This window comes from Palaemon carinicauda, chromosome 21 (assembly GCF_036898095.1).
Source record: "Palaemon carinicauda isolate YSFRI2023 chromosome 21, ASM3689809v2, whole genome shotgun sequence".
Taxonomy (NCBI): Eukaryota; Metazoa; Arthropoda; class Malacostraca; order Decapoda; family Palaemonidae; genus Palaemon; species Palaemon carinicauda.
The window spans coordinates 87,244,058-87,254,173 of record NC_090745.1 but is presented as its reverse complement, the minus strand read 5'-3'; the positions used below and the strand labels follow the sequence as shown (position 1 = coordinate 87,254,173).

The 10,116-nt window shown below is 42.1% G+C and overlaps 1 protein-coding gene across 2 annotated transcripts in view; it reads right to left on the bottom strand.

Annotated features, from left to right (window-relative positions):
* Positions 1-647: 647 nt before the first annotated feature.
* Positions 648-10,116, bottom strand: part of LOC137614701 (asparagine synthetase domain-containing protein 1) — a 94,953-nt gene continuing 85,484 nt past the window's right edge. For both annotated transcript variants that reach the window (XM_068344388.1, XM_068344389.1), the window contains exon 8: positions 648-966. In XM_068344388.1, coding sequence (XP_068200489.1) covers positions 714-966 — 253 coding nt within the window. In that variant the 3' untranslated portion in view covers positions 648-713. The remainder of the gene's footprint in view (positions 967-10,116) is intronic.

The following is a 10,116-nucleotide window of genomic DNA, read 5'->3' as shown; positions in this document are numbered from 1 at the left end:
CTCTAAAATATTCAATATAAGAGTACTTATCAAAGCCAGTAGAAGACATACCAAATAAATATCAAGTTAATATCTGGATCCTGGATAGAACTAAGCAACTCTTTCCCAGTATAAAAAAGAAGACTGAAATGCTGTTGAAGTATTACATTATCTTTCACTGGGAAATTTTTCGAATTTTAAGATAGACGTCGATATTTAAACAGCTTCAAGAAGGAAACCATATGAAGCTCAGTTATAAGATTGATTGAAATAAAACATTATTAACCTTATGTAGCCCATTTAACACTAAAGTTGTAAGTTTCAACACATAATAAGAGCATAACATATGTTGACACTAGCCTAGTGTAACTAAACTACATTATATGATAACAGTACATTAGTAATAGTTATATTCAATTTTGTAATAACTGTCAATTTTGATCCACATTCATAAGACTAAAGAATTGATCATTGTAAGATCATGAAATATTCAAACAGTTCGCCTACATTTCACGATATAGGAACTCATAAAGTGATTTCATCTATAAACAACATACAATATGCATTATATAATTTGAATAGTACAGAACAAGATATGCTGTAAATTGTCTGATTAACTTTTCTTTTTATTTCATTAGTTGTACTAAAGACAGGAAACCATAAATTAAAAGTACTATTTATCGTAAAAAGAAATTTATTAAGGTTATAGGATCTGTTATAAAAATAAGCTATTATCAAGATGAATTTGAGAGTAATCTGGTACAAGAATCTGATCCCTTTTCTTTAGAATTCTCTAACTTTGCAATTCTTGACCCAAACTGAATGGCTCTCTTTGGTAGTCCAGCAGCTGTTGTTAGTCCTAGGTGTGATGCAGCAACTCGTAGTATAAGTTTCTCCCCTAAACCTCTGGGCATATCAAGGTTTGCTTTCATCCAGATTGGTAGGTTATTCAGATAAGAAACGACATCCTCATCCAAATATGGAAATCTTTAAAAAAATTACTTCAAATTAATTAATGTGAAAAGACATGGATCTAATTTTTCTGTAACATTGTCACCAAGTTATGCTTATTGCTGCATGACTTAAGCCTAGTACACACTATTATTCATGATGCGCTCAGTATCGAGTGGATGCGTTGAACAACTTTTTCAACACGAAACCGCACCACCAACGTGTTGATGGGCCAGCTGGATTTCTGTTGCAGTGCTCAGTGTTGTGTCAGTGTTCAACCGGGAATGATGTACGCTCTGCTCTCCAGCTACAATGACTAACTCGCTGTCTCCCATTGAATGGACAAGGATCAACATTTCATTTTATTTTAGTCATAATAATAGTAATACTTTTAATGATAAAATAATTTTATTGATTTTAATACTAATCTTATCAATAATAATAACAGTAGAGTCTCCTGGTAGAACAATTCATCTGCATACATCCTCCCTCAATGACGGCTCACTACAACTAGGCAACCAGCCCACGAAAACAAGTGAAGTGTTGCATTTAGTTTGGCAGCTAGGCACTTTTTTCAACACCACTACTGCACCACAAGGCTGATACATGAATCATAGTCTGTACTGGACCTTAGAAGTAGCCTAATACCTACATGTTGGCCTTAAAATTACAATGTCACAAGCATTATCTTACAACAATAGACATCTCATTAGTCAATTCCAATTTTGCTTGCTTGATAATATATGGTGTTAGTTATCAGGCAAATAGATATGGTATGGCATTTCCTTACATAGAATTTACTTGGATGAAACCATTCAACAGGGTACAAGTTAGGAGTCTGTGCTACTTATATTAACCCCTTCCTTATAGAGAAGGATGGGGGCTACTCAAGTATCTTCATGCAAGACTACTTCACCAGCCTGGGTATACAACCATTGCGCTCACACATACTGCCAATTTTCCTTTAAATCTCTGAACCTCTAGGATTTTGGTCTGAAGGGTTTTGGAGCAAAGCAAACAGTATTGGAGATACTTGGCAACTCACACCTAAAATTTGAGCACTGTCCATTGTTAGAAGAGATATGATGAAATAAGAAAAAATATAATTTATTGCTAGCTATCTAGATTCAGAAATTTAAATATACACATATGCATACATATTCTCTCTCTCTTTAAATAGATGATGAAAACTTTGTTTTAGGGAACAAGTGTAATCTCTCTAAAATAGATGAAAAAGTAATATGCATTTCTCTACTGAGAAAGTCTGTTTGGTAACAAACAATGATTATACTTCATTAAGCTTCTTGGAAAAGAAGGGGTTAATCTTGAGTCCTCTCAGATGTTTTTCATGTCAGTTACTGTCTCAAGTATACCTTGTAATCATTATTTACTTTATGCATTCATTATTATTGTATTATGATAATAATGAATAAACTGTCCCCTGAATACCTCAGAAGAATATAAAAGAATTTTGAGATGCATATCCTTTGTGACTGCTGAGTAAAACATGGATAATTTGAGTTCATACCAAGCATTTTCTTACAGTGATATAATATCCCATAAAAGGTCAGATTGACATTTATCTAGAACCTTGAACGAATTAATGTCCTTTCACCCATATCCCAACATCTCTACCATCCACCCAAAACACATATGTGTAATCTTAATTAGACATTTGTTTCCAAAACTTCACATTTAAAAACCAAATGAGGGGAGATACAAACATGTCACAACAAACCCTTGCCTTCCTTCCAGCTATTTTTAAGTGGCTTTTATACTACAAAAACTAAAAACTACTCCAGCAATGCATAATACTATATTTTAAGGTTAATTTTCAGTCTTTCTGTTACATTCTCATACAGTATAAATACAATACTTTCTAGTGAATTTAAATGACTTGCAAATTATATAAATAAAATACTCTCTAGTGTATTCAAATGACTTACAAATTATTACAAGTTAATTTTAAGAGTATAGCATTCCAGTTGTACAAACACTAAGTCTTCCCCTGCCCCTAAACTCTTTTCTTATCAACCCTTTATGAACTGAGGAGTAAGGATTTGTCTGTAGTAAAATGCAATCTGGTCTTACTTTTTACTTACTTTAGGGGCTGTTTTTCTAGTCCTATACAGCAGGGGAACCCTACTCTCTACAGGACCTCCACTGTCATTTTATCGTGTTCGTTCTAAAACATTCAACATTTCACACTACATATTGCTCGTTTATTGTTAAATCGTCCCTGTCAAAGCACTCACAGAACAAAAAAGTCTTCAGTTTCCTCTTGAAAGTCTTAATATCTTCAGTCTTTAGGATGTCTATTGTGGGAGCTTATTGTATAATCTCGGGGCCGCATATTTAAAGGCTCTGGAGCCTACAGTAGACATATATCTAGGTTCCAATAATTCAAAACCATCTGTAACTGTTCTCGTGTCAAAACGATTTGTTGGCTGTACAATATGCAGCAATTCTCTTAAATATTTTGACCGTCTGGTTCTAATAACTTATTGAGTTATTGTACATATTTTAAACTCAATTTGTCGCTTTAATAGGCAGCCAATGTAAATCAATTAGTGTAGGAGTGATCCTTTCTCGAGATGGGACACCTTTCATCAGTCTTGCTACTCTGTTTATTATGTTTTGTAATTTCTTAAGCTGTACTTTTGGTAAATTGTAGTAGATAGAGTTGCAATAGTTAATCCTGGTAAAAACAGTTTATCCCAAGTTTCTTAATAGGATGTCCATCCAGCTACTTCTTTATAAAAGCAATGTTTCTGAGACGATAACCAGCAGTTTTTACTTTGTTATCTATTTGGGCATTGAAAGATAGGTTACAGTCAAGAGATACGCCTAGATCACGAACTTTACAAGATATCAGAACAGAGTCATTATTTCATTATGTTTATTTGAATATCACCCAAGTTTCTTACGCTGTTTTTCCTTCCCACCACCATAAACTCAGTTTTATTTTTATTTAATCTTAGGTTTTGATTGTCATTCATTCTTAACACTGGTAAGAATTTGATTTAGAGTTTCAGTAGTGTCATCTATATCATTTATGGAGAAGTAAAATTGTGTATCATCTGCAAATAGTTTGAACTTCACACTGTCTTTGTAGTATTTTCGATAGACCAATGATATAGATACCGAATAAGATTGGGCCCAGTACATTTCCCTGAGGTACCCCTCTATTTAAAGGATCATATGATAAATAAAAAGTTTAAATTTGCACAATAATTTCTGTCAACTAAGAAGTAGTCCTTTAGATATTCGAAAGCCTGATCTTCAATACCTATGGACTGTAAATCATTTAGTAGCAGTTCATGCACACCTGTACCAAAAGCAGCACTAAGATCGAGTAATATCGAAATACCACATTCATTTTTATTCATCATTTCCACCATATTATTTACAACAGAATAGAAAGCTGTCTCTGTAGAGTATAATTTTCTGTAAGCATACTAGTTGTCTGGCAAAGCTTTTATTTCTTTTAAATTACTAATTCGTTGTTCAAGAATTACATATTCTAGCACTTTTGAAACAAATGAGATTTCAGATAGGTCGATACGAGCTAATTCCTGATAATCTAGAGCCCTTTTCAGAGCTGCCGTGACTATAGCCATTTTCTCAGATTTGGGAAACTTACACTTATCAATGCTTGTATTTTCTATTCTCATAATTATAGCAGCTAGACTAGAAAAGTTTCTTTCTCCAGTTACTTCAGATATTGGCATTGGATCAGTCGCACAGTTTGTTTTCTTTGCTCTCTTGATAATCCTGGTGATATAATCTTGTGTTATATTATTGAATCTCGTTAATTTTATGTGTATCTGACGTAGCATTAATCTGATGTTGAATATATGCAAATGACCTAGTTATATTTTTTATTTTGTATTTAAAGAATACTTGAAAATTATTTGCTAGTTCCTGGTCACTACCCCTCTGATAACATTTTTTCATTTACACTTCCCATTAGTGTATACAGTACCATTTATGAGATGATATAACTCATTTATGACTGTTTCTGCTTTGTTGATCTTTCTTATAGTAATCACTTTTTTTCCTTCTTAGTAGGTAATTATATTGGCACATTGCAGTTTTATATTCTACCCATGTAATTTTAGTTCTTAACCGATTCCACTTTTTTTCTTTACGTCTCTTTTCCCTCTTTTGCTCGTCTCCATCAAAACGAGGAGATTGGTCTTTAACAATTATAGTCTTTTCCATCAGTGGACACATGGTATCATATTCACTTTTACTCACCCTATTATACATTGTCATAAGACAGTCAACACACATAGCGCCCAACAAATGTCGGTTATCATGATCGCATGGAATGCTGACAGCATCATTTATTTTCTTTGTAACCTCTTCAATAAATACAGTACAGAAGAGAAGTTTGATTCATGTCTAAAATGACAAATTCGTAGGTAATTTGTATTTTTCCTAACTATACAAACCTTATCTATTTAATATGGGTAATTACTTTCGGCTTAGCTGAAATGACGAGCTATTAGAATTTTAACGAGGGTTTACTACCCCACCGCCAGTTAGCGGAGGGTAGGGAGGGTAGCTTGCTTTCAGCCCCCCCCCCCCTCAAACACCTGTGCTTGAGCTCACTTTGCATAGAGGTAGGACTTCAAGGGGGATAGGGCTGGCGGGCAAGTTTGATTAAATAGCTAAGGTTTGTATAGTTAGGAAAAATACAAATTACCTACAAATTTGTCATTTGTTCCGTAACTGAAATACAAACCACGTTATTTAATATGGGTGAGTCACCCCTTAGGAAGGGAGGTAAGTCCCCCAGCCAGTACTGGCTTTTGGCTTTGCCCGGGGACTCAGTATCTGAGTGTGTCAGCACTCAACAATAAGGAGTCACTGCACCTCGCTAGAACCTTGCAATGCAAGGGCTGCGGTCTACGTAAGCTGTGTGTGAAGGTATGAAATGTGACTCGTCCTAGGAAGTTGACCTGAAGTCCTTTAGATGGAAACTTTAGGCTAGGACTCTCCCAATACCACCTCGGTATGGGGACGTGACAGTATTAACTTAATACTAGGAGCACAAGGAAAAATGGTTTACCTGCAGTGGTTTGAAGTCAGCTGTGCAGAGAACCCAGGATGCTGCTTTCCCCAAGAGAGGGGAGGATGAAGAAAAGAATAAGGGCCAGACAAATCTTTTCATTCACGCAGACTAAGACCAGGTAACAATGCCCTCAACCTTCTGCTACTTGTCCATTAAGGAGCCTGAGGTTTTAAACCAGCTGTTATGCAGCCAACACAGGGCCGATAGAGAATGTATCGAGCCTCCTGTGTGTCACGTCTTGCAGGTAGTGGGCTGTGAAGGTCGCCTGATGCTTCCACACCCACGCTTGTAGAACCTGCGTCACTGAAAAGTTCTTCTTGAAGGCCAGGGACGGAGCTACACCCCTGACATCATGTGCTCTAGGGCGACGTGACGGAGGAGGGTCAGGATTCAGGGACAGATGGATCACCCTACGAATCCATGCCGAGATGGTATTCTTGGTGACCCTCCTCTTTGTTCTCCCAGTGCTCACAAAAAAAGCTTGCACTTGGGGATGAACTGCAGTCATTCTTTTGAGATATAGCCTCAGTATCCTTACTGGACACAGTAGGGGATGGTCTGGGTCATCTGTTACAGAACGAAGACTCGAAATCTGGAAAGAGTCGAACCGAGGTTCCGACCTTCCCGGATTCTGATTCTTAGCAACAAACTCAGGGACGAATCTGAACGTTACCTCCCCCCATCCCCTTGCATGGGCGATGTCATACAAGAGACCATGAAGTTTACTGACTCGCTTGGCCGAGGCCGAAGCTAGTAGGAACACCGTCTTCCAAGTTAGGTGGGGATCTGAAGCCTGGCGTAATGGTTCGTAGGGAGGTCTCTTAAGAGACATGAGAACTAGAACCACATTCCATGGAGGAGGTCTCACTTCCGACTGAGGGCAGTAAGTTCATAACTTCGTATGAGTAGGGAAAGTTCCAGCGAGGAAGAGATGTCCACTCCTTTGAGCCTGAAGGCTAGACTTAAGGCTGAGTGATAGCCTTTCACTGCCGAGACTGAAAGGCGCATTCTTCCCGCTAATACACGAAGAACTCCGCTATTGTTGGAATAGTGGTATCGAGTGGAGAGATACCCCTTCCACGACACCAACCACAGAAAACTCGCCACTTTGCCTGGTAGACCCCTGCGGATGACCTACGCAGGTGTCCAGACATCCTGTTCGCAACTTGTTTCGAAAATCCTCTCTCAGTGAGGAGATGCTGGATAGTCTCCAGGCGTGAAGTCGAAGCGAAGCTACGGCTTTGTGAAAGATGTTGGCGTGTGGTTGTTTGAGTAGCTCGAGTCACGGAGGGAGTTCTCTCGGAAGCTGTTCCAGAAGGTCTGGAAACCATTCCGCGTGATGCCATAGCGGAGCTATAAGGGTCATCGAGAGATTGACCGATATTCTGGTCTTGTTGAGCACCGTCCTCATCAGACAGACCGGGGGAAAGGCGTACACGTCGGTGTTGTCCCACCATTGTTGGAAGGCATCTTGACAGAGTGCCTTGGGATCCGGGACTGGGGAGCAGTACAGCGGGGCTTGAAGTTCAGCGCTGTAGCGAACAGACCCACAGTCGGGGAAACCCACAAAGTCAGGACTTTGTTGGCTACTAGATGATCTAAAGACCACTCGGTACTCACTATCTGAGACGCTCTGCTCAGACTGTCGGCGACCACAATCCTCTTGCCTGGAATGAAGCGAGCCGATAGTGGAATAAAGTGGACTTCGGTCCATCTCAGTATCTCTACTACGAGATGGGATAGCTGCTCTGAAAAGGTATCTCCTTGCTTGATGATGTAAGCCACTACTGTGGTGTTGTCGCTCATCACCACCACAGAGTGACCCGCCAGGTAATGTCGGAACTGTTTAAGGGCCAGGAATACGGCCTTCATTTCTAGCAGATTTATATGGAGGCACTTTTCTGATTCTGACCATAGGCCTGAGGTCATGTGGTACAGAACGTGAACCCCCCCCCCTTTCTTTGAGGCGTCCGAAAACAGTATTAAATCCGGGGAAAGGCCGAGATGATACACTCCTCTTCGTAGGTTCTCGTCTGTCACCTACCACTGGCGGACCGTCTGTTCCGCAGGACCCATAGGGATCCTGACGTCCGGGGAAATCGCAGCCTTGATTCCCCCGGGACCCAAGCCGCCACTGGAGATCTCTTCCTGAGGCAACTGTTGGGAACTAGACGAGCCAAGGATAAAAGGTGACCGAGGAGACGTAACCAGGATTGGGTTGGAAGCTCTTCTCGTCTGAGGACAGGGCTTGCGACCACTCTTAGCCTTGCTATCCTGTGGTCTGATGGGAAGGCTTAGTGGAGATTGGTGTCTATAATCAAGCCTTGGTGAACCAGTCTTTGATAGGGAAGCAGAGAGGACTTCTCGAGATTTACCATGATCCCCAGATCCTGGCAAAGTCCTAGAAGTTTGTTTGGGTGTCGAAGAAGGGATGACTCCGAGTCTGCTAGGATCCGGCAGTCATCCAGTTAAAGGAGGAGACGGATGCCGATCCTGTGTGCCCACGATGATATTAGGGTGAACACTTCTGGTGAAACCCTGTGGTGCTGTGGAGAGACCGAAACACAGCACCTTGAACTGGTACCCCTTGTGGTCTAGGCTGAGCACTAAGTACTTCCTTGAAGACGGACGGACTGGGATCTAGAAGTACCTGTCCTTCAGATCCAGTATACACCTGAAGTCATGCGGCTTCAATGCAAGACTGACCGTGTTTGCGGTCTCCATGCTGAACGGAGTTTGCTTTAATCTGGACCTCTGCCCTAAAGGCCCGCCCCCTTGCTGATCCCATGGCAAGGGAGCTAAATGACACCAGATTCGTCCTCAGGGGAGGTAGAGATGTTGTGAACGGGACACGATATCCCTGAATGATTACGGAAATCGTCCAGGAATCGGCCCCGAGTTGCTGCCACCTGTCTGTGCAACCTTGTAGGCATCCCCCCACTGGCGGACATGCAGGGGGATTGCCAATCCTAGTGTTTGCGGCCTCGGCTGCTCCCTCTGGGATTCTTCCCTGCCCTGGAGGACTTCTTGCCTTACTTGTCCTTGACCGGAAAGGGCTTAGACCCCACTGTCTTCGCTACCGTTGTCTTGGTGGGACGTAGTTGCTGGGGTGCTGGAGGTTTATAGGGCTTAAATGTCAAAGCCCTATATAGGAGGGAGTCTTGGTGACTTCCTCCACCTCTCAGCAGCCTACTTCACGTCCTTAGGCTCGAACAAGTTCGTTCCCATAACGGAAGAATGTCTGAGCCTGTAGATTTCGGTGCTAGGGACCTCCCGGTATTGTCTTGGAGTCCTTCGACTCCCTCCTGGGAGGTATGCAGGACTCCAACAACGGCGGTGGAAGGCTCTTCTCCACCCTTATTCGAGAAGACTTTACCGCGCGAGGTGGGGTTTCCCTCAATGGTGTGATGGGGGAACGTCTCACCACACGTGACTCTCCTGAGGACAGGAAATCTTCGTCCGAAGGGGAGGGAGAAAAGTCTGAGGGGGGAGGGTGCCTGCCTCGAAGACTTAAAAGGAGACAGCTTCGTCCTCGGAGAAGTTACCGCGTCCAAAACTCCTCTTTTCCTCTTCAGGGGAGTGGATACAGCCAAGGATTTGTGGCTCAACTCAGAGAGAACAGGCTTGAAAACATGGGCTACCGCTCTGATCAGAGCCCCAAACCAGGGCTTCCGGCTGACGGCTGCGCTATCAGACACTCCCTCTGGAGGGGAAGCAACCTGTAAGAAGAAAGATGATAAGGAAGAAATGTCCCTGGACCTTTCTGGAACCTTCCCCCCTACCAGCAAGCGCGCTGTTCTGTGCTTGCGGGGGGGAATGCGGTGATGGCGCCCTTACCGCGCGTTGCCCGGCAGCCTCGCGCGTTGCCCGGCAGCCTCGCGCGTTGGAAGATATTGGCGATTGCGTTGGGGAGCGCGCCGGCGCTCGCGCGATGGGGAATACCATGGGCTCGCGCGATGGGGAATACCATGGGCTCGCGTGATGGGGAATACCATGGGCTCGCGCGCGGGCGAGACTTCATAGAGTGCACAGGAATCAGATTGACGTGCAGGATCAGAATGAAGAGCCCGTGCGGGCCAGAATGTTGGTGCACGTGCGCATATGAG